Here is a 25,517-nt window from a genome sequence, read left to right as displayed (position 1 = left end):
TCCAACATTGTTAAATGACAGGGTTTGAATTTCTCTTTCTTCTAATAATTTATTTTTATCTGCATCCTCTGAAACAGATCTTGGCTATTCTGAAGCAATGTAAGGGATAACCTTGGTCCTGGCTTATATTTTCATTCACCAATTACAGAAGAGAACTTTAGGAAGAGCATACTGAAGCCAATGCAACAAAGAAGTGATGTGCCACTACCACTAAGATGGCCTCCCTACAGGCCATGTAGGGAGAACCAAATAGTATTATAACACATTTTGCACAAATTCTAGGCAAACTGGAGTCCTTATTGCCCACATATATAGGAGTGGTAAATACAGATTTTTCCAATTACAAAGCAATGATATATCATAATGCATTACTCATGTTTTAACATTTTTATTTTAGAAAGTGAACATATCCATTAAAAAAAAAGAAAATGCATGGAGTTAAAAAAAAGTAAACATAAACTAATGACAAACTGAAATAATATAAAATAATTTTATCTAGTGAGACCCAACAATTGTTAAATACACTTCCACCACAGAGAAGTTTTACTTCATTATATTAACAGTCTCTTGATTAGGTACACAAGACAACACTTTCCAGTAATTACCTAGTCATTAGAAGATCAACTTCAGGAATCACTGAATAATAAAATACATTGTGGACAAATACTTTCATACCACCTGGGAGGCAACCTAATATACATATGTCAACAAAGTACATCTTCATGAGGTATTACAGTACATGGGAACTGTTCCCTTTACTTTCTAATGAGTACACTCTCCTGTCAGCAGATCTGCCAGCAAGTCAGCCACAGATTCTGTCACCAGTTTCCAAACCCCAACAACTTCATGCAGAGATTTTCTTTCTGCAACAGATCACACAAGTCAGGATAAATGAAGATGGGAGTAAAGAAAACAGATACTGTAAACAGGTAGGCTGAAAAGAAAAGGTCATCCACTCTTCAGGTGAGCACTAGGAGGCTTCAAATCAGAAGTTTCCCCTTCTCAAGAACATTTAATACCTCCCCCAGCTTGCGCTTTGCTGTGTAAGCAGTGAAGTGAAAGCATGGGGCACAATAATTCCAGAAGTAAATTAAGTCATTTCCAAAATAAGGAAGTAATCTCATATTTAAACAAAGTACACTACAAAAATGTTAAGATGAGGCTGCTCCAGTGTAATCCATTTGTAGTTTTAAACAGGAGGGGAAATAGCAAAGCAGGTTTGCCCATGAAATCTTCAGGCATACCTGTCCTAGATTTAAACCAAATGTCCTTGATTTAAACCAAATCCTAGATTTAAACCAAATAAAATCTTTTCCTAGCATTCTTGTGCTTTCATCTCCAAAGAAATGTATCTCTTTGCTGCCAAAAAAAAGGAGCTTTGACACATCTGGTTCACAATTGTCCTTTCCAAGAGAGCCAAAATATAAATGCAAAGGGACCTCCTCTAGGCTCTCAAGAGCTTGGCAGGATTTCCTTCTTGAAGGCTGCTATGAGAGACAGACTGAGTTCAAAAATTATGAACTCTTAAGAGTTAGTACACCATTTATTTTGTTTGGAAAGGAACTAGGAAGAGAAAGCATATATTTAGGAATATTCAGGTTCTATGCAAAGGAACGTACCTGCTTGTCCTTATTTGCTATACAATTGGTTTTTCACTGTCTTGTTTTTCTTCAGAATCTTCATCAGAACCTGAAAAGGAAGACAAGAATGCTGTAGATCCGTTAAAAGAAGTTAAAAGACATAAGAGCGTTAAGCTTTTTCTTTTTTTGGACAAATTAGTCTGAATGTCTTTCATTTCTTGGAATAGCACATTGGCTGCGTATTGAAGCTCAAATTATACAGAAACTGAATAAATTTACTCTTTTCAGGCTGATTTTCCACTTGCTACCTCCAGAATAGACTTGGTTACCAAGTAACTAATGTCGAAGATGAAGGGTCACCCCATATAAAGAAGTGGCTCCAGGGCATGTCCCTGGACATGTGTAGCTTCAAAAAAGACAAAAAGAGACAAATATGCTGAAAATTCCAACAGAGCTCATTTTATATGTCACCTCCTAAAAGCAAAGATTTGTTTTAAAAAATGTTTCCATATCAGCAGAGATGTTTATTCCCTGCTGCACGATCACAGGGGATAGTTTATCTCTAAATATTTGTCAAATCAGTATGTATAGCAAAGTGACCAAAAACTGCTCTCTTAGAACAATCCATAATTTATCTTCTCAGAAAGAAATGCAGATTTTTGAAGAAAAATTTTAATCATGAGCTATTTTTACTTTACATTATCCAGCAGTTTCACTCTGTGACTACCAGTGTGTGTTAGTTCAAATATATTAATCTGTCTGTTTCTTCTGTGTCTCACACCCATAAAGGGTGCTTAAAATGTACCTGGCAGTCAGGGCAGACAAAGAAAAGGCACCTGAGCTGTTACTGAATCCCACAAGACAAGCTGAAAGTAATGGCACACCTACAGTCAATACATGCATGCTGAAACACAACATTTCACTGCACAAGCAACACTGACCCAGCCACAATGTCTAGAAAAACATGTTAGCTTCACTTACACTTCCTCTCACACTGTGTATTCTGTTGCTTAAAAAAAACCCACAAAACACAGGCTGAACAGCTGAGTCCAGTACAATACTTCCACTATTCCTCAAAGCAGACCCATAGTTTTATTTAAAATCCATTTTCACTTTGAATCACTGGTTATACTCGACACTAATGCTCAGTGACCCCTAGATGGAGCTCGAAGTCATTCACTAAGCCAAGACACTCAGCAGAGAGAAACCAGAGACAGACATTAAAATGAAAAATATCACCAACATGTATAATTCTATACTGCAAGAGACGCAAACTTACCTGTAGCAACTAGAAGATATTATTTTAATTATATTGCATTATACAGCACAGCTTTGCAAAGGAGGTTTATATTCTAGGGGAAAAGACTGATATAGGAGTTGGGGGTCCCCACTGCATTCTCAGGTAACTCAAATTGATTTGATCCATTAAGAAATTACTTTTTTCCTTGAAATGCTTGAGACAAGTTCTTGAATCTTGCATTATTTACATTTATTTTTGATTTAATCAACTCATATCTCAACTAGAGAAAGCAAATGATATGCAGAGTTAAGATGTACTTAACAACATTACCCACTGATTTACCCAGACAGGTGAACCTTTTCATAGAGAGAAGACTTTTTCTTTTTGTTATGAAAAAAGAAAAGAAGCTCTGATTCAAATTTCAGTTTGCCTTATAGCAGTTTCAGATTCATTGTCTATCCTAAGACAGTATAAATCTCCAAATTTAGGCTGGATTAAATTGTGCATTGCTGCATAAATGCTATTGCTGGCAGATAAGAGACCACAGAGTCACAGAACATCTCAGGCTGGAAGGGAAGCAAACCATAACTCCTTTCAGTTGTGGTGCCATTTTATTTCAAACTTACCTTGCTTTTAGTCAGAACATTACTTAAAATACATTAATCAACCTTTGAACTCATGTGGTAGATAGCAACTAAACTGAATTACTGAACAAAAAAGAATCTTGCATTTTAGGATGATAAATACAGTTTTCATTTAAAAACAAAAATATATTTTTCCCCTTCCCCTCTTGAAGGGCATGAAATATGCAGGAGTGTAAAGTGAGTATGAAAAATCTTTCACTAAGGAAATGTGACTACCTGCTACAGACTCAGGAGGAGAATAGAACTGCCCGTCAGAGAGGACACCCGGGTGAAGAAGAGCTGCTCGTTCTGAAGCATCCTGTGCTATCAAAAATCCTAAAAGAAAAAACCCAAAAAATAATTCCTTAGTGGTAACACATAAAATCTTAAATATCAAATACTGATGAAGAATCTTGAAGACCGATGTATTATATTAGTACTCCTAACTAGTTACTTCTTTAAATAAATATATTTTTAAAAAGCATCAACAGTTAACTTAACACGTATGTTTTCTATTTAAATGCTGTCAACCAAGGTGACATACACTAGCAAAACAGAGATATCGCACACATTAATTAAGGAATTTTTCCTTCTACTATGTGTGATTACATTATTAGGTTGCCATATGTAAATTCATCAATATTCAGTGGCTAACTAAAACTTCCGAAATATATTTTTAATGATCAGTGAGGTGCCATCCAAAACCAAATAAATTATTTTCTCTCTCTGCCACTATGACCCTTCACTAATGGCTTGCTTTCACCTATGTGTCCCACCATACTCAGTTTCTGCAACTTTCATGAGCTATTTGCACGTATATGTATGGAATATTTTGTCTGTGAATATTCAATATGAAAAAATGCAAAAGTCTCCAAACTGGTTAGATTTCTTATCTATTTAGATAACGATGTGATGCAGCTGTATTTCCTCATCCCCTTATTAGATAAAAAAAATTACTCTAAGTTTCTTTTTCTCCAGATAAACCCTATTGTTCTCATTTCAACTTCTATTGTTCTCATAATCAACTTCTTTCTCAGACCAGTGAAAAAGAAGAGGGAAGGGATCAAAGTAGGAAGACTGCATTCGGAGCACATAAAAATGAAGGCATCCATGCCCATGTACAGTTTTTCTGATTTACCTAGCAGATAAACATGCCTTTCCAATAGAATTTCAGACTGTATTTCAGGTAATGATGCATAAGTAACAGGTTGGCTGTATCATTACTCTCCTGTTGTTGAAACTCACGAGTATCTGTAAGCTTTCCTTCCCTCACCACTCAAGCAGTATTCTCTTTCAACTGAAACAGTGGATTTCCTCCATTTAGTTGAATATATTGAGTGTCAGATGAGCTGGTGCCTCATCTCAAAGGCTGAAATTCATACTTGTTCTGGTCTCATTCTGCCTGTGCATGAAACAGACTCTCCACAACACTTCTTTGCTTTCCCCTTTCCACCTCAAAAGAAGAGTTAGTGACATCAAATTAGTTCTTGTATCAACTCTTCCTAAAACAGGAGCCAGACACTTTATGCATTATCCAAAAAATAAAGTTTTACAAACCCAAGTCAGTTAAATTTTTATATATCAAACATACAAAATTAAATGCATTCCCAAGTGCTTGACAAACTGCTGATCTGGCCCTTCTGACTTTTAACTTTGCCCCCTTCTGACTTTTAACTATGCCTCCCTAAATTAATTAACACCTCTCTTCTTTGAAGGCATATGTTCCCCTTTCCCAAAGAGGAAAAAATCATGACATTTGATTTAATTTTTTTCCACAGCTCTTCAAATTTTGAGAAGTTGAAAGAAGCATTCTTCTGCCAGTTAACATGGGATCAAGTGTTGCCAACTGCAGTGACTGAAGGGAAATAACATAAGCTTACTATTTTCTTCTTCAGCTTCTTGTGGTAACACCTTAAAGTCCAGGAACCAAGTTTCAATCCAGGCAAGTATGAAGGATATGATGGGCAGCACATAGCCAAAAGCACCCTGTGAGAACAGCTAGAAGGAAAGAAAACATTACAAAAATTACTCTAAGGAATCTTGCTTTTAAGAAAACAAAGTAAAACAAACATTTGATTAGAATATATACCTGTGAAATAATTACTTTTGCTAATAAAAAGGCACTGGTCACTGCTGTTGTAAACTGAAAGAGACAGAACAGATAAACTAATGAATGGATTTAGTTTCTTATTTCTGCCGTTATCTATTAGTTGCAACTTCAAATATTTACGGACAACAGCAAGATCACGTAAACTAACGAAATGTAACAAGCACGATACAATTAACTTAAAGTGTTACTAAAATAACCTTATAAAAGGTAATTTTAAATACAAACACCTCCAAACATTGATTTCCACATAGCATTGTGTAGAATCTAAACTGCCTGAGTTATGCAAATTGTGATCTTACTGTATAATAAAGATAGTGTACTTTATTCATCAAGTCCCTTAAAAAAACCCCAAGTACTTACATACTTGGGATAAAAGCAAACAGCAGTTGTTGCAAATGCTTTTCACTACCATTCAAATCAAAATACCCATTTCAAACAACAAAACATCTTTGTGGGAGTAAATTGGAATAAATATTTTAATTCATGAAGTGGTATTTTGAAAAAAAAATTTTTTTGAAGACTTGACACTACCTGATATATTTAAAATAATCAGCATGCTGGATAAAGTATCTAAAAAAACCCCAAAATCTGAAAAAGCAGTGAACAAGTACTGTTCACATAAGCAAGGCCTCTATATCTTCTAGTGCATTTGGATCCAGCAATTCTTTAAAAAACAGCAGAATCAACTTCTGTCAATCACAGGTAGGATGTTAAGATTCAAGGCTTTGGCAAAACCTTCAGCAAAGCTTTATGTATCTAATTACTTGCTACCATGATGGGTTCACTCTCACCCCTTCACAAGCAAAGGCATCAAGCTGGAGGATTAAGAAATACTCTACAGCTACACAACAAAGAGCAAGGCCTTTTAAGAAGCATGCATTTAAATATAAGCACAATCTTGTGCCATGCTAGTAACACAATCTGTAAAAATCATGGCATGTAGTCTCAGAGCACTAAGCAAACTGCATGCTACTCACTTGAAGAAAGTTAGACATGAACTTGTTCTACATGCACCTACCATAGTGTAAGGAGAAAAAAGTGATTTACAAAGCACTAAGCCAGCAATACACCTATTGTATTACAACCTACAGTATTGACTGGTGGAAGCATGAATTTTTCACCAAATTTTGCATTCTTTGTCATTCACACCATACAGCTGCATTAACGATATTGGCTCCAATCCACCGTGGCTGCCTACAGTTCTTGAGAACTTCCTTTTTAAGAAGGGATGCATATTCAACCTTTTGTATTGGAGCATGAAGCAATACAGGTGCTAATGTTCAATGGGTGGCACCTAAAACTTTTTAACATAAGAATGTGGGACTTAATGGGCACTTGGATCTCTAGCACAATAATGCCAATTCTTGTTTTTGAAGAAGGTTCACTATTACAAATGCAAATATATTTCCAAAATTGATTAACCATTCTCAGACGTAACAAGCAGTTATGGATGACTAACCATCCATACTGGATGAAAAATAAACCTTCAATTTGTATTAACAGGATACCTAATGAGAACCACATCCACTGTGCTATTAAATTCTTGCCTTTAGGCTGAAAAAACCAAGTTTTTAATCTGTTACTGTACGACAAATTTTTATATATACACCATCAAGATGATTCTTAACACACAAGCGTTAAGAGGCATCTAAAGTTTTGTCTGCTTCATCCGTTCTAGGAAAAACTCCATTATGCTTGGCTACTACTCACAGCTATTGCCCACCAATGGCGCAGTCTGCACATTGCATATGCAAGTATTAACACCTTAAACCGAAAGACTGCCAGTAGCTATAGAGAGAGGAAAAAATATTGGTTGGTTAATTCAGAACACAGAAGAACCACAATAGTCTCAACTCACCGAAAATACTAAGTACTTACAAAGAAACTTAGGATGATCTAAGTTCTGTTACCAAGAAACAAATTTGAATGTGTCGTTATAAAACAAAAATAGAAAGTAATTTCCCATTTGTAAAGCAAATGACAACATCCACCTGCCTACACAGGCTCAAATATGCAAGCATGTGCCATTCCACTAAGAAACATAAGAAAACTATACAAAAGTGTCTTTATGACCATTTTACCTGACTGGAATCTAAACAGTTATATTAATCCAGATTAACAGCTGGATGCAGTTAATCCAGCAAATATCTTGCACATCACTGTGCATCTCACTGATCTTAGCAGTATGCTACTATATTTCTAGTATTTTGTGAAATATTAATATTGCAACAAACAATTATTCTTTATGTAGCTGCCCATAATAGCAAGTCATTCTCTTTGGCAGTAGAGAAATGTAAATTATGGTATTTGTAGGCCAGAAAATTAAATCAATAGCAGACAGACAAGATCTCTGAATCAGGGACCCCGAGCTTCAATTTCCCTGTTTATTTTTTGACAGTAGATTATCTCCAACTTGTTTTAAAGTATGTGTTCAGAATCAAAAAAGTGTGAAACAAATGCTTAAAAATTAAGAGAAATCAAAGACAGCCATGGCCTGAGGTATGATAAACCCATTTAATCTTATGCAAATGTATAGTAGAAACAGAGGAAATCCTGTAAAAACCCACAAATAATTTTGCAAAATTTAAAGTTCTAGTCCCTTCCCAAGGAATAAAAGTCTATTATTTTGCATTATTTTGAGAAGTTGGTTCACCTACAGGATAAAGTAATTTCCAGAGCATAAATGTTACAGATAACATTTTTTGCCTTCTGCAGCATGGTATATCATGGAGACCCTGCCAGCAAAACAATGGAAAAGGGAGAAGGAGCATAGTTTGCTAGCTTATAAAATTTTTCAATCTAGTACTTAAATTCATTTGACAAAGAAAATGTCCAATGCAGAAGTAAGGATGGGTTTTTACACCAGTTTCAAAGAGAGATTCTGGATATGGTCATCAGTACAAAATGACTGATACCAAACCAAGTCATCTCTGCAAGGCAAAGAAGATCTGGTAGAATTAACAATCTTGCCCTTTAGAAGAACTGCAAAAAAAAAGCTTTTACTTGGGCCGTGCAGTGCAAAATGCATGCTACTACAGAGCTACAGCTTTGCTTAAAGAAAGAAATTTCCTAATGCAGTTGAGTTCCTCTTACGTGCCCAAGGTACATATACATAGTAAGGGAGCATCATCACGTCATCTCTTTTTACTGTTTGAGTTAAAACACAGAACTCTGAAAAACCTGCCCTGTGCAGGCCACCCTGGGCACAAATCTCTCCTCACCACAGCCATCTTGTGCCCAATGAAGGACAAAAACATCAGTTTAAGCAAAATGATTTTAGAGTGGAAGGCTATGGGTCTTGTCCTCTTAATGAATTACCTTACATCACATCAAAGGCACTTCTTGACTGGGTTTTCCATATGCTTTTCCACACACCCCAAAGCCAAAGATGCAAATCGATTGGCCCTAAGCATTTCTATCCAAAGGCTCCATGAGCCTGCTGCCAGAGCAGGATTGGGTAAACCCTAGATGGGTGAAACTTGGCCCTTCTGGTTTAAATTATCAAGAAAAGATCAACCCTTTCACAAGACTCAAACTGGAAGGAGGAATGGTAAAACTATACTTTTGCTGCTTCTTTTTCTTTTTTTAAGAACACTTACAAATATATCAAAATATGAAGAAGAGTAGTCATAATGTAGAACTTCTTTCTCTAAGGTAGTCTCAATGCCTCCTTTTACCTACAAAGCAACAACAACACACACAGCTTCAGAAAACAAAATACACACAAATATGAAGAGTAAAACTAATAACTCCCTGCTGATATACAAAAAGACCATTAACCTACATACAGAAGAGCTGACATTATCATTCTTGGCAGACAAGACTAATCCTGTTATTTGTTTTTCAAGATTTTTCAAAGTGAAAACATTTAAGATTGTCATCTGGCCTAGGCAAGCAACATTTCAGGTTGTCTCAAAATAAAAACAAACAAATTATTGAGGGAGGAATAAATGATTAAATGTTAAGGTCTGTTACACAAACTCACAAAGCGTTTTACCTCTTATAAGGAGGATCAAAACAGCTGATCAAAAAGCCAACCATAATCCAGTTCTAGTTAGTCACATGTTAGCAAACAGGGAAGAGAACAGAAACTGAATTCATACTTCAGATCTCTTCCTTATCAGCCCTCACATGATTTGTTAAGAGAGCTGAGCCAAAAGATCCACAGTAAAAAAAGCAGAAGCTGAAACTATTAGACTAATCTTGCACAAATAACTAACATTCAAGTTTAATTCTTCCATTTGCTGATGAGATTCAGAATTATATCTTCCTTAGCCATCACGTTTCTTTCGAGTGGAAGGATTCTACTGTTCCAACTGGCTTTGTAAGAAAATAATTTAATGTGCATTGGCTCAGACAATGAAAGGAGAATCTATCTTAGTTGAAATCTAAAAACCTCAGTGTCCATTTCCTATTGTTTTTAATATGAAATTCCATAATTAAGCACTGCATGAAATAGTTATGTAAAACAACACCAACAGAAGGCTTTAATATTGAGTTGGACTACTGTCATCTTTTTAAGGAAGGGAGTTACCAAAGCACACCAACAACATACGCTCACTGTCTCAAAGCAATGCAGTCTACACACTTCCACACTTTTCCAAGTACACTGCTGGACAGTGTTTTCCTGAAACTAGTCACTCCAACTCTGAATTTCTTCTATTTCTTCTCTTCTCCCTCCCCTCTATGTCTACCTAACAAACCACTTTCAAAATACAGCTTTCCCTTGGTTGTTCTCCTGCATCAAGTGTGATTATCTATTTCCAGCATAAATAAGGAAGATCAACTTCCCCTACTCCAAGCTGCTCATCACTATGTGGCTGTGTGAGCACCATGTTAAAATAAGGATAAACAGAGAACCATGAAAGCCTTGATTTTTGCTCAAAATGCCATGGAGCTACTCCCCATAGCACTTAACAATAAACTACACTACACCTAAGGAAACTGGATAACAGCAACGAAGTGAAAACAATGTTTATAGAACTCTCATAGCAATTCTGACCCATTACTTATGCACCAATAACACAGGGTCCTAACACAATGCTATATGACTTCTCAGCAAACAAAGCAATTCAAAGAAAAACAGAACAAAAAACCTAAGCATGTGCCAAATCCTAGATATCAAATTTTAGCTTCTCATATCATTGACTTCTAATGACAAAAACCTGTTTTTTATTCTTGCTGACATGTGGCAGTATAGGACACCAGTTCATAATATATTGTCCTGAAAATACAACTTTTTACAAAGAAAACTGCTGTGATCCTGTGATCCCTTGATACTGTAGCATTCAAAAGGAAACACCATGATATCATGAGTTGGTAGCATTTTCTATGCAGAATCTTCAATATTCTGAGAGCACTCATGTGAAAATCTGTACTCTGAAACCTCAACAAGAGATATAAGCCCACTCTGTTCCTCTTAGTTGTACAAGCTGTTGAGAAACTGGCCTAAAAAAAGAATTGCATCAGAACACTATGCTACAACCATTTCTCCACCTAGAGAGAAACAGAAAGTCTAGTCCCAAAATTACATCATTCAGGCAAGCAAAATCTGCTCTCTCAAATTACATCAGAATGAGTATTTTTCACTGTATCAGTGAGCTATTGAACAGTCAGCTCCTGAAGCTTCATAATGTAAATTAATAACCAAGGTTATTTATCTAGCAAAGAAATACTGATAAAACATATTTACTCCAGATCGTTCTTTCTAGAAAAGGAATTGCTTCCTAATGTGTCCTTTCTTAAATGCAAACCAGTATATAGCTTAATACCTAGCTCAAGAACTAAGATGCTACTTATGAAATAACAACAAATGAGCTATCCTGTTCCTTTCTGGAAATTTTAGAACAGTCTCATTTTCCAGATTACAAATGCTGGAGTTAAAAAGTGGCAACTGTGGGAGTTTATTTAGTTGTTTAAATGAACCCTGCCATGATGCACCAAGTTTACATCAAAGAAAATACAACAAAAGAAAAGCTTTGGCCATTAGAAGTCTTTTCAGGGACTAACACTTCAGTGAAATATCACTGACTTAAAGTTACTCAGAAGGCAGAGTCTTGAATCTGGTTAAAATTCACACTTCTCCCTAAATTCAAAGACATACAGTAACATTTCTGTATTTGATGCCTGAAGACCACACTGGATTTCCAATGTTTATTTCAGCATGGTTCACAGACTACAGTAACATCTAAAGGTTTCATAATAAGAAGATAAACACATATCTTAATTCATCAAAGAAGATGCAGTTGAGTAGGACTGTGTTCATGGAAGCTTAAATAAGCTGCTTAAACTTAAATAGATACAAATAACATAATTTTGGCTAGAAAGGAGCAACTTATTAACCATCTCTGTAGTGAATAAAACCTTAATATACTGTCTAAGGGTAGGTACTGAAAAGACAACTCACATTTAATTCTATTATCCACAGTAAGGTTATGAATAAGAGATCAAATGTAACAAACAAACAGAAAGTCCTTCTGACATCTGATATGCCTTTCTTCTCCCTGCCTTCATATGATTCAATCCTTGCCATCAGCTGTGTTGGGTTGATGGAGTGGACATCCCGCAAGGAAGGACAAGATTCCACACTGCTACTGTGAGCATTTTCTGCATCAGCTGGGACCCGAATCATCCTGTGTTTGCTTAGAGTGGTCTTCTCCCAGTTTCACCATCACTAGAAGGCTGATCCATACAGGAAGAATTTCTAAACAAACAAACAAAACCAAACCACATTAGTCAACAAACCCCCATAATTCCAAGAGGTATTTTCATCTTACAATGTCAGTTCTCTTTTTGCTAAACTGATGACTAAGAGAATTAGGCAAGTAGGCCCTAGAAATTGTTTCTAACACAGTACAGAGTATCCTCTTCATCTCTCAGAGGATTTGTGAAGCAAGAGAATTAATGTTCAATTAGGCCATTTGAAATAAGGGAGCACTGTCTAGATTTAGAAGGGTCATTTCTCCATGCTGCTAGAGTGAGATCATTGAATACAATGAATAAAAAGCATGATGCTGTGCATCCTTTAAGGTTTTAAATACTGACTTAAATGCTCTCAATAAACAGGAAGACAACCTAAAGGAATGTCCACGTACAATTCCTTAAAAATAGCAGTGTTAGTTAATAGCACATCCAGAGCTGACACAAACAAAAGATGAAAAGTCCATTAAAATCCCTGAATAGTGTAGTAATCATTCTATAAAGCATGTACACTGCTATTTGCTCTGTAAATTCAGATGCTATAGCAACTTACATTGCCAGACAGTTTCTCCATGAAAAAAGTGTGTGTAACTAGTGGTTAAAGGTAATGCAATTCTTAAGTCTCTTCTGACTACAAGGCTTTTGAAAGAATTTCAGGCTGAATTTCCTATAAAACTGGAACAGTTTGATGCATGATCCACTTAAATCCTCCATGAGAACATTTGTCCAATTAAAGCTTCTAGAAAGGGCAGACTCAGAAGGTCACAAAAGTTTCATGAAAACACAAAGAAAATTTAATTTTACGCAAAATGCTCAGATGATTAAGCTATACATCCTGCAGTACAAACCACATCAGACAAGTTTTTGTAATACTGAGGGAATAGCTTTTTTAAATTCAAGAACAAAACTTTGCCTCCTCCTGGGTGGATTATCTTTCAGTAAATGGCAAGAGATTGAGAAATTCTTCCCGCTCCTGTCTTTCAAACAACTCTTTTCCTGTCAACTCCAAAGCTGCAAGAACACAGTCAGTCAAACCTCAACAGGGCATCTGTAACACACCAGTAAGCAAACACAAGGGAGGATACAAGGACATAGGGAAACAGTAAAGGTGGTGTGGGGAGCTGCCAGAGCACACACATCACAGCTGAGGAAGAAAGAGGCCAGCCAGGAATGGTCAATGTCTAGGTCAAGTCACACAGAACAGCCTTTAGGGAATTCAAAGCACCAGGCATGGGTGGACAAGCATAATGCAGCTTTATATCTTCCTCCTTTGTTTCCACAGCAGCTGCCTGAAACATGGCTGGCAAAGGGCTCTAGAGGAGGGAGACATACATGGTGTGTGTTTGGTCAGGTGCCTTGAGCACTACAGTGAACTTTGGGCCACCTGAACCCAAGGGCGTGAGCAGAATCACGGCACTCCAGTGCTGTAAACAGCACTTGCTTTGTACCGAAAAACTCACACTGAAGTGCCCTGCTATGTAACAGCAGCCCATAGCAAAATGTTCGGGATGAGACATAAATCTCACATCAGGCCATCAATGGTTATATTTCAAAATAAAAAGGAAAAAAAAAAGTTAAGGAACACTTGAAACACCAAAGAAACTTCCATTTACATTGGCTAAAATATTTATTTTATTTTGATGTGGAACTCAGTGCCAATTATATAGGAAGTTGTTACTTCCAATCTGGATTATTGCTAGATACAGCACAGGATGGTAATGCAATTAGTACAGCCAGAGTGAATTGTTTCAGAATGCACTAGTTCAGCATCCATTTGCCTTGTGGGGCTCTTTGCAAAGAGAAAAGCATGGTTTTAAAATGCACTGGCTACTAGTTTGTTTTCAAGCATGACTCAAAACATCAGATTCAGCTTATAAATCCCATGCACTCTGAAATCCTTACTACTGACAGACTTTTTTTTTGCCTCAAAGCCCTCTAGACAGGGGATACTCACAGTAGGGGGATTTCTCTCTAGTCTTGCTCTGCCTGCTGATCCATCAGATCCGTGTTTGGACACATGGCAGGGCCTCTCTCGTCACACTAAGCTGGCATCAAAATGTTATGATTCTTTAACTGAACAGACACAGCTTGGCAGTTTTTTGCACTCATTGCAACAGCTCTGCAAACTGTTTAATCACAAAGTATGTGCTAAAGATTGTTTCCCATAGTTTCTCTCATTAATTAAAATAAAAAGTTCCTTTGTACCTGAATGACATAATCAGTCATTTTATCACACCAGCATTCTCAGATGGTTTCAGGTGGGTGCACAAAAAAAAATCTTAAATTCTTCTTGGCAGCTGTCTTACAGGCACATGAGGACTATTAAAAAGCAGCATTTCTCTTTTAGTGATGGATGGTGACTTGGCCAGACACTTTCCTTCCCATCTTAGCACTACCAGTAACAACATTTCTCCTCCCTTGCACTTCCAAAGCACCAATCATGCCCTAGCTCTCTCCCATCACAATTTTGCAGTGGGAGTGAGCCCTTGGCTCCATTTCTCCAGGGGTTCTTGCTCACGCAAAACAGCCTGTACTTGGAAGGGCTGCAGGCTTGCAGCCCCATGAGGAGCTGCCACTTTTCAGCACTCCATGTGGGCAATACAAGAACCAGGCAGGCACAGGAGTGCTTTTCATGTATCTCTGGCCAAGAAACTTAGTGGTGGAACAAGTTTAGGAAGGCAAAAAAGGTGTGCTTGTCCTTGAGATGTGTCACACTTTTGAAAACACCACACAATTCTTTTGCATGTAACTTATTCTTGCTATTCAGGAAGCAGGCACTGCTTGGCCTGAATTCATTCTGCCAGATTACTTGAGTTTTTGCATCTGAAGTGATACATGCCATTGTTATTGTTCTATTGGCATGGTTATTGTGCTTTTTAAAAACCAAAATAACTTAAAAACAGAAAAAAAAATTATTATAAATTGGGTGTGAGGATGTCTGGGGTTTGGGTTTTTGAAAGCTAAAATGCAAATTCAGCCAGAAAAAAATTCATTATCAAATAAAGAGAGAAAATTGTATTCTTACAACTTTTGAGGTTTTTTTTCCTTGAAAGAGCCTTTGTGCATGAGTCAGTTATCTACTTTCCTGTTTCTGGTAAAGGTTAATATTTTAGATTTTTAGTGCGTTTTTACAATATCAGTTACATATTTTCAAGACTGCTTTATCATCTGTGGCTTGACCCAGTGTCTGGGTCTCTGATTTGAAGGAAACTGGGTTCACCTGGCACCACTTCTTTTGGCTCCAGGCAGTTCCATTGTTTAAGTTATTCTATACGGCAGGGTTCAGGAAGGATGTGTGGTCAAAACAAACACAGCCTATGAAGAAGTGATGTTTAGAGACCAGCTTGTTAATTTTCTGCACAGCCTGGGTGCAAGACACTCATCATCAGGAAGATAAACAGCCCATAATTCAGAATATTCCAAGAAACTCTAAGGGCAAACTTGCCTGAAGACGTGGAGTTCATAGCAACTGTGTTGGATACAAATTGTGCCATTAACTTCTTGCCACAAGAGACATGTGAGTGAGACAGAAATCTGTTCTCCCCACACAGACCCACAAGCAAATGGCTCTCCACAAAATGTAGGGGATTTGCAATGTTCTGTAGCACTCTGACTTTCCTTTGCCAGACTTCAAGTGATGGTTTTTCAAGCCAAATTGCATCAATCTGCTCTTGGCTACACCTGCACATTGTGATAATGCTTGTGAACATCTGTGCTGAAAGAGTTAGAAAAATAAAATCCTGTTTCCTGTATCTCTTGTGTTACATGTTTTTGAAAGTGTTTTCAAAGGTAAAAAAATCCCTGGCATTTCAGGCAAATAACAGTCTGATTGTAATTTGACTCATCGTGAGTGCAGAATAGAATATTCAGTTGAAAGGGACAGGAAACAGTCACCTTATCCATCTGCCTGACCACTTCAGGGCTGACCAAAAGTTTAAGTATGGCATTAGGGGCAATGCCCAGACAGGCTTGGGGCATCAACCCCTTCTCAAAGAAAACTTTTCCATGGTTTGACAATGCTATTGGTAAAGAAATATTTCCTCCTATCAAGTCTGAACCTGCCCTGATGGATGCAACTTTCAGCCATTCCCACATACCCTAGCACTAGGTACTACTGAGAAGAGATCAGCAACTTCCCTCTCCACCACCTCAGAAAGCTGCAAAAAACAGTGTGGCCACCCCTCAGCCTCCTTCTCTCCAGACAAGATGAACCCTGTCTTCAGATGCTTCTCACAGGGCATTACTTCCAGCTCTTCAACCAGCTTCAGTGCCCTCCTCTTGCACACATTTAAGGACCTTCACATCCCTTTTAAATTTTGGGGCCCAGAAATGCACAGAGTACTCAAAATGAAGTTGCAGCATAATAGAGTGCTAAATAGAGTGGGATGATCACTCCTTTTGACCAGACGGTTGTGCTGTATTTGAAGGTTTGCTACTGCTGACTTTGAGCCTGCTGTCAAGCCAGCATCCCCAGACCCATTTCTGTGGTGCTGCTTCCCAGCCACTCTTGAAATTTGTACTTGTGGAAGGTATGCTCTATCCCAGGTGCAGAGTCTGGCATTTGTCCTTGTTCAGTTTCATGCTATTGATGATTGCTCAGCACTCCAATCCATCCACACCCCTCTGCAAGGCGTCTTGTCCCTTGAGAGTGTAAACAGCACCTCCTACTTTAGCATCATCAGCAAACTTGCTAATAGTGTATTTGACTTCTGCCTCCAGATCCCTGATAAAAACTTTGAACAGAACAGGCCTCGGGGACTGAGCCCTGAGGAACACCACTGGTGACTGGTCTCCAGCCAGGTGTAGCCCCACTCTCTACAACCCTTTGAGCCCTGCCCTTAGCCAGTTCTTCCAGCAACCTGCTCACTTCACAGTCAGACTTGTCCAGAAGGATACTGGGAGGTACAGTATCAAATGCCTTAATAAAATCCAGGAAAACTATATTCACCACCTTTCCTCCATCTACTAGGCAGATGAAATGACAGAATCTACAAACTTATTGAAGTGTCAAAATATTTAAGAGGAAAATAAAACTTCTGAAATAAGAATCCACATTAGAATATTTGTGATATATCGTCTTCTCACTTCCCTTGATTTCAAAAGATGTAAGATTCTAATGGGGCTTTTTTGTTTTCTTCATAACTGCATATATTCACTCAAATACCACTAAAATACCACTAAGTAAATTTTCTATGCTGATCTATTCAAAGTCATAGACAACAGTGGCATATTTTTCCTTGAAAGAAAGCCTTCAAAGTTCGTATCTATTTAAATTAAAGGCGTGTTTTGCTTTTTTTTTTTTAAATACCTAATCGTTATGGCCGTAACCCAAGCTTCCAAACAGAGAATTAAATTCTCAAGCTTTCTAGTGAAATACAGATTTTACACTTATTAATAGTTTTAACTAGTATAATAAATGAAAAGTAAAGGAATCAAAATTATCAAGCTTAGGACTGCAGTCCTTCCCTGCCCTCAAAGACTAATAAAGACTTTAGCAATACACGGTGAGAGCTTGCCCATGATTTCAAGCTACATTTACAATTAACATTATTATTTTCATTCATATTGACAGAAGCAGAAGCATGTGTCAATTTTACACATATCTTAGAGATGCAACATCAGAATGCTACTTCTCTTTTCTATCATTATTCTACCCCTATTCTTCCAGTTTATTGTCCTTGGTTTAAATTATTTTTGTTTACTATATTACTGTAGCATACATGAGCAATAGCACTATATATGATACATTTTTCTTTCGAAAAGAAAAAAAACACACAGCAGAACTTAACTGCGAAGAGATAAAAAAACATGATTAAAAATGAAAAAAAAAAGGATTACTCAAAGGCTATCAGCAGCTCAGCAAAATCAAAAATTGAAGTGCCACATGGAGGCAATTTGGAAAAGCCAATGCTAAGTTACGTTAAAATATCAAAGAAGTCACGTTTGCATAAAGTAACTAGTCACACAATGTAACATTGTGTCACAACTGCTGTTGAAACATACTGAACACCTAGAATACTTATATATGTCTGGACAACACTAAATATGGCCCAAACATTCCCACCATAAACAGCTTTTCTGTGAATGTTAAAAAAAAAAATCTAAAAATGTTTCGTCTTTCCAATGAGTAAAACAGGATGACATGGCCAGTATAGTGGCCAAGATGCTCAAGTACTATGAAAACTACAGGGTAGTTTTCTACTGAAAAGCTGACACCCAAAGAACAGCAATTTTCACTCATAACAAAAAAGAACCAAACCAAAAAACCTCAACAAAACAACAAAAAAAGCACATTTCCTTGCTAAAAACTTTCCTCATAGGGAGAAAAATAAAACATGACAGTTCTTTACTAAAGCAGTTGTTTTCTACTAAAAGGGCTGACATTGCTGCTTACACTACCTGCTATTCTGTAGGAGCACACTACACGGCACAGATAAACCCAAAATTTCTCACAAGAACAGAGCTAAATACAGTAATTGATACATATCTCAAGGAAAATGGTCTCAAACCATTGTTTGCTCTGTCCCCATCATGAAGCTTCACCCCATTCTTAATCTAGGAACAGACACAAATTGCCCTAGCCAACACCTTGGACAGAATATACAATTATCTGTAAAGACTTCATACTGGAAGTCAAATAAACTTCTGGGATGAAGCTGTATTAACCTGCAGGATTATTAGCAGAATACTCTCAGTGTATTTTCTGACAGTATCAGCACACACCCTGATTAAGAGACAACACAGATAAAACCAATACCTATGAAGTAATGCTGACTATAAATCAGGGTGATGAAAAAATCCCAAAGAGCTGGAGACTGTCTCCAAAGCTTACCCAGACACATTTTTTACAGTTTTCCACTATAAATGAATGAAACCCACTCTGCTGACATACACTGTTCCACTTCTGTTTATATAACCGCAAAAACTAATTTTCCTGAAATCTGCTTGCAGTGGATACATTACTAGTGACCTCCTGATAGTCACTGCTCCTGTTCCTGAAGGACACTTAAATCCCTTCCAAGCTGCACTCATTTTGTCTCTAGCTGCAACACATCATTGCCTCAGAAACATTTTAATGTTTGAATGCCTTTAAAAACACCGTTTGAAGCACTGTTCTGTTCAAAACAAATGTTCCTTTAGTGAACATGAAGGGATATTAAAGGAAAAAAAAAAAACCCAAAAAAAACCAACCAAAAACAAACCTGGGCCAGACACTTTAATCAAAGTAAGAATGAAAAATTCAAACTGATGCACCCCCACAAAATTCCCCGAACATAAGCAGAAGATACTGCAGAGTGCTTTGGCAATACTCTAGCTTCTCAATTAGGCAACACAGCAGGAATTACAAGTTACAAATATGTAACACATTTAAGGACTGGGAAGGTTTCCCACTGGAGAAGCAGGGCAAGATTAACCAGCATACAGGAGAGAACTCCTTACAAAGAGTTTGGCTTTATCTGAGTGTTCAGAACTCGAATAGCTCTGCTTTACCCTGAAATAGCAGCTCTTACCATAGGTAACTTGTCCCTGTAAGAACAAAACCAAAACAACAAACCACTATTTTCCTTCAGAAAAATGTTTCCCCAAGTTCCTATGCTCCAATGGTGACCTAGCAAAAGTAACAGAGCAATTGCCCACAAATGTACCGAATAATATTTTTCTCAGACCTTTGATAGAAGGTGAAAAAGAGAAAGAAAAAAAAAGAAATAAATTTTTTAGATTAGTAGAGCATCTGAGGAAACAGCAGTGTCACCTTTCTCCATCCCAAGAGTGAAACTCATAGATTCAGAAAGTCAAATTAAAGTGCTCCAACCTTGGACTAGTTTTCCCTGCAGAGGAAGAATCCCTGTTACTGAGCCATGTCCTGCAAAACACTATTGTCTTTTTCCAAACACTTCCTTTTTTATTCTACAAGAGCTGAGAAAAATGGCAGAGTAAACAGCTTGTAAATTTGGCATCAGCATTGTCCTTCCTCCCTCCCTTTCATTTCCATAGTCTTTTCCCCTCTGGAGTCCTTCTTAAGAGCATATCCCAGACTTTTAAAATGAGCTCAAACCAGAATGAATGGCCCATACAGGGCTCAAACCTGTGCCCTGGCATTATTAGAACAGTGCTCTAAACATCTGAGCTAATATGCAACTATATCCTGTTTTAAGAAAATACTAAAAACTAACAAAACGGATGCACCATAACCATGGTGCAACCAACATAACCATGTTCCAAAGGTCTGCCTCAGATCTCAGCTGCACTGAAGATACTTAAACATTGCAAACTACAAAACTGAATCCTGTGCATATTATCATTGTTAGGTCCTTAGAACACAGAGAGAGAAATTATCCCAGTTATAGAACTGACAATACATCATCCCACTTAGAATCTATACATTCCAACCGACAGTACTCACTTCATAGAATCAGAGAATGCTATGGATTGGAATGGACCTTGAAGATCACCCAGTTCCAACTCTTAATTAATTAATTATCAAACCAAAACTGTAATTTTCTTAAAAATAACATATCCCTTTCTTTTGGTTTAAATGTTGTGGACTAATCTTGCCAAAGACCTGAAGGATTTTAAGGTTTAATACAGTCAGCTCCCCACAGTTGTATTAACACATGTATACAGTATTTTTGTATGTTGTATGTATACATACACATTCCAGTCATAAGAAATATCTGCATGCAATAAAAAAATATAAAGAAAAGAAAAAAAAAACCCTAATTATTTCTTGCAAGAGCAGGGAGGGAGAGGTGGGCATAAAGGGGAACTGATACAAAAATAAGGGAAAGACAGTTAAAAAACCTCCAATGAATCTGGTACTAACTCTTCTTCACATCTGTTATGTGCTCTCTGAAGCTGATTTTGTAGCCTACCCAACACCAACTCACAGAAATGAAGATTTCATGGCAAACTTTCTCCATTAAACACTAAATAAGTAATAAGGGCTTAATATCCATTCAGTTTCTCAGAGTTAACTGTGAGACAAAGAAACCATTTAGATATCGAAAGCACATCTATTTTATTATGTCTGCATTTCTCTAATTGTGGTACAAACCACAATTTTTTAAAGATGCCAAACACCTCACTGATTGCCTCAAACATCAAGTATGATACTGGTTTATAACACTGACTACTCCTACATGTTTATTTGTTTTTTTCCCAAATCAACAACAAAAATATGCCCCAAGGCTGCTAGCCAGTTACTACTTGGACAAGAAAAGCTATTCTTTTGCTAGCACAGAACTGTGGGACTCTTCCTGAAATAGCTCAGGCATTTTATGTATTCGTGAGAAACACTCAGGATTCTGTCACTCCCTCAAGAACTATTCCACAAAATGGTGCAAAAGTTTATTCCAGGCAAACAACCCCTGAAAATTCTTCAGAGCTCTTAAAGAAAACAGCATTTCAAGAAACTGACATGCATTTCAAAATGGGATTAACTTTTGTAAGATTTTTTTCACTCATAAGTCCTCTTGTACAGCTCTTGAAGGTGCTTCAAAACAAAAGGAAGTTTCAGGTTTCACATTTTAGCTCTACTTTTCTTCTTAAAGGACATTGTAAGGAAACAATTACCTAGTCCAAGCAGTAACAAGTTCTAGAAAAGACCTACATCTGAACATTAAGGAGAAAGTATTTATTTTAACACATCTCCGTATAATTTATCTAATTTTTCTGTCAGTGCAAGATGGAAATTAACTTCTGATGTCTGAAGTGATGCAATTTTAGGATGCTGAGTAGCTGAACTTAATATGAAGAGCATAATGACATTAGAAGATATTCAGTTGGTTCTTTTTAGTTCTAAGACTACTTTTTTTCAACTGTTCATTTTTAATTCTACTCCTAGCTGAATTTAAGACAGCAAGGCAGAGAGGTAATGTACAAGCTGTCTTTTAACACAGTTGCTAATGATTCCAAATTAAGAACAGATGTTTAGCACATACAGTTAAATTAGAGAATGTTTAACAAGCAACAAATCTGTGATCCTTCAATATGACTCATCTGAGTTGCTGGATGCTGCTGTCTAACCACAAGAAATCACAGTCCCTGCTGTGATTTTGATCATAAGTGTGATTTACCATTATCATGCCATCAATACCTTCTGCAAAATCACTGGTAATATTGTTCATGCTGACTTAATTCACTGAGTGAAATCCATTAGCCGTGCTTATGAGAAAACTAGGTTTGGCCCCGTAAAACATTTTAACAAAGATGTTTTAATAACTGTATGTTTAGCTAGGATGGTCTGACAAAGTTTAAAATTGTAAAGTCTAAATATATTCTTTCTCATGAATGAAGGCCTAGAACAATTGTGCTAAACTCATTTTGAAAAAATCATGGCTAAACACTTGAGAATTTATGAAAATTAGATCACATTGCATCAAGACAACCACAATCAAGCCCAAACGCACCAAAACAAATGCCTAATCCAGCTGAACAGAGTTTACTACTTCATAAATTCCAGCACTGCTAAAAGGTCATATATATCTTTCTCAACATACCAAGTCTATAGAAAGCAACATTCATCCTGTAAAAGTTTAACACATGAATAAAAAAAATACTTAAAAATTATGGATTTGTGCCACAATAAGAGGATCACTAGTGCATTTTATGCAAAGTAACTGGCCCTGAACACCATCAACAAACAAACAAACAAAACCCAAATCACTCTGCATCTGGCCTACTTAAAACTGCAAAGCTGATGAAAAACATATACTAAAAATAGTAGCGCCACTACGGACTTATAAATAGAAATGAGTCTTCTCACAATGTTGAATTCACTAACAATACCCCAAAACACTATGACTTCCAGCACAAAATGACAGTTCTCATAGCAATTAATATTCAATCCAATATATATAATACATAGATATTATATAAACCAAGATTATGAACTTGCACAGTAAAAAGTATTGACAACGTTGTGCAAAAATACAGTGATGGTCTTATGCCTTTAAGCACACTAAAACAATTTTAAAACAAACAAACAACCTCTTTAACCAAGTTTAGTATTTGTGGTGAATATTTTCCAGGTTAAAGTCGACCACTGTGTCTACTGACACCTGACCACAGTGAATTGGGAACTGCTGAGTGTTAGCGCTCCATCAATGAGTAACTTGAACTGCTGCTGGAGACCGAACGCTGCGGGTTTAACCATTCTCTCTGCAGACCTACCAGCGTCACCCTCAACACGGATTAAAAACGCTGCACTTCAGCAATGTATGACCCACTTTAAATTCGGACGCTGAACGCAGGCAGTGCCTCTCCGAAGCTGCCTAAATTCAGCCCGACGCCAAAATTAACCCTCAGCACAACATTTTCCCGCGATGGAAGCCGGCGGTCGCAGGGCCCGGCTCGCTCACACCGTTACCAGCAGGACAAACAGGTCGCCGTACCTCCGTGAGGATGGATTTGCTGGGCTGGAATCGCAAGGAGAGAGGAAAAGCAAACCTCCTCCGGGTGCGCCAGCAGGAGAGACCCTGGGCATATGGGAGAGGGGGCCCTGCCCGCAGAGCATCCCCCGAGCGCCGCACGCACCCCCCTCCCGGAGAGGGATCCCGTTCCCAGAAACGGACCCCCGCCCAGCTCAGCCCGATCCCGGCACGTGATCGCCTTCCTCCTCCTTCCTCCTCTTCCTCTCCCTGCCCCCTCTCGCCCCAGCAGGGCAGCGGGCTGCGTACCGAGGGGGCCAAACCCGCGCCTTCTCCGGAGAAAGCGGCGGCTCCGGCACCGGAGGAAGTGGGAAAAGGGGAGGGAAGGGAAAGGAAGGAAGGGAAGAAGGGCCGAGCCGGGCCGCACCGGCGGCCCCGCCGCCCCTCTGCCAGCAACACGCCCCGCATCCCTCCCGGCCTATTCCCCGCTGCGTTCCCCTCGCTCCAGGCGAGGGAACAGCGAGCTCACCCCGGCGCGCCGCTCCGGCCCCGCAGAGACGGCCCCGCCGCACCGGGCAGCGCCGCAGGCCGCAGGAACGGGCGGGGCGGGGCCCGGCGGCAAGGGGCGGGCCCGGCTCGGCCTCTCGCTGCCTCATGGAGCGCGGGACCGGCGGCACCGCCACCCGGCCCGCCCCCGCTGCGAGGGCTCGGGGAGCAGAAGGCAGCGGGTGCAGAGCCCCGGCGGAGGCAGCGGGAGCGGCCGGTAGATAAGGCTCTTATCTCTGAGCCTCAACACCCCCAAGTTGTAGTGGAGCCGTCGGAACGAGCGGAGGGACTGGTTCGCTGTCGTTCGCCCGGATTCCACTTGTGTCTTGTCATAGCACAATCCTTATCTTTGCAGGGATTAACACCAGAAAATCACAAAATTGCAGAGTTGGAAGCCATCCTCAAGGATCATCGAGTCCCAACTCCCAACGCCAACTCACTGTGCTGGACACCCCAAGAGTCACGCAGTGTGCCCAAGAGCATTGTCCAAATGCTTCTTGAACCCTATCAGGCTTGGTGCTGTGACCACTTCCCTGGAGAGCCTGTTCCAGTGACCAAACCCCACACTCTGGATAAAGAACCAATTTTTTATATCCAACCTAAACCTTCTCGGTTTTACGTTGTCTGAACCTGACAGCTTCAGGTCATTCCCTTGGGTCTTGCCACTGGTCACCACAGAGAAGGGATCTAGGCATGATTGCTGTCATTGTGAAAATACAACAGAGAATAAATCAACCAGCCACTGTAGGAAGCCGTCCATTCCTTGGGAAGCACAGTATCCAACCTTATTGAAGCCTAGAGCTTGTCAAATGCTTACATATGTCATAAGGTTTGTCTGTAGTTCAGTGCTGCAGGCTAGATCCACCTCTTTTAACAAGAAATAGGTGTAGCAGGGAAACAGAGGAAGAAAGGTGAAAATATAGGTCCAGGAAATAACAAGATAAAGGTCACTCGCTCCACCCTGCCTTGCTCACTCCACTAGAGCCCAGCGTCTTCAGGGATATCCATGCAGAGTAGGTAACTGTTTTTACTTATTACTGTTGCTTTTCATGCAAGTTCAAAGAGAAAGACTTGGATCTCAGTTGGCAGTCTGTGTTTGAATTACCTATCACCAAATAGGTTTGATACAAGATGTTTAACACATTGGAAACCAAAGGCAGCAATCCTCTGCCACAGCATGTTTTGAAATAAACATAGCTTGGAATAAAATGTGGTTGAAATTTAGCTGAACAGATTAAGAGCATAATTTGTGATAGCACATGAACAGCCACTGTTATTTAGGCCTCATCTGTAGTTGAAATTATATGAAAAGATGAGTGTTATGTCTTAGAAATATAGACAATAAATAGA

At 38.5% G+C, this 25,517-nt stretch overlaps 1 protein-coding gene across 5 annotated transcripts; it reads right to left on the bottom strand.

The window, feature by feature from the left end:
• Nucleotides 1-372: 372 nt before the first annotated feature.
• Nucleotides 373-24,215, bottom strand: STARD3NL (STARD3 N-terminal like). 5 transcript variants are annotated; one of them, XM_053996464.1, is made up of 9 exons: nt 24,151-24,215; nt 11,960-12,256; nt 9,153-9,230; nt 7,264-7,341; nt 5,533-5,586; nt 5,324-5,441; nt 3,681-3,779; nt 1,620-1,689; nt 373-863 (listed from the first exon to the last, which is right to left on the bottom strand). In XM_053996464.1, exons 2-8 carry the CDS (start codon nt 12,182-12,184, stop codon nt 1,637-1,639), a joined length of 705 nt encoding a protein of 234 aa, XP_053852439.1. In that variant the 5' UTR covers nt 12,185-12,256; nt 24,151-24,215; the 3' UTR covers nt 373-863; nt 1,620-1,636. The 5 variants fall into 5 exon arrangements, with proteins under 5 accessions (XP_053852439.1, XP_053852448.1, XP_053852456.1 ...); XM_053996473.1 differs by lacking the exon at nt 24,151-24,215 and adding an exon at nt 23,646-23,737; XM_053996481.1 differs by lacking the exon at nt 5,533-5,586.
• Between the last annotated feature and the right edge of the window lie 1,302 nt (nt 24,216-25,517).

Source organism: Vidua macroura, chromosome 1 (assembly GCF_024509145.1).
Source record: "Vidua macroura isolate BioBank_ID:100142 chromosome 1, ASM2450914v1, whole genome shotgun sequence".
NCBI classification, from domain to species: Eukaryota; Metazoa; Chordata; class Aves; order Passeriformes; family Viduidae; genus Vidua; species Vidua macroura.
Note: the sequence above shows the minus strand (reverse complement) of the source record. Positions and strands in the feature narration are given on the sequence as shown.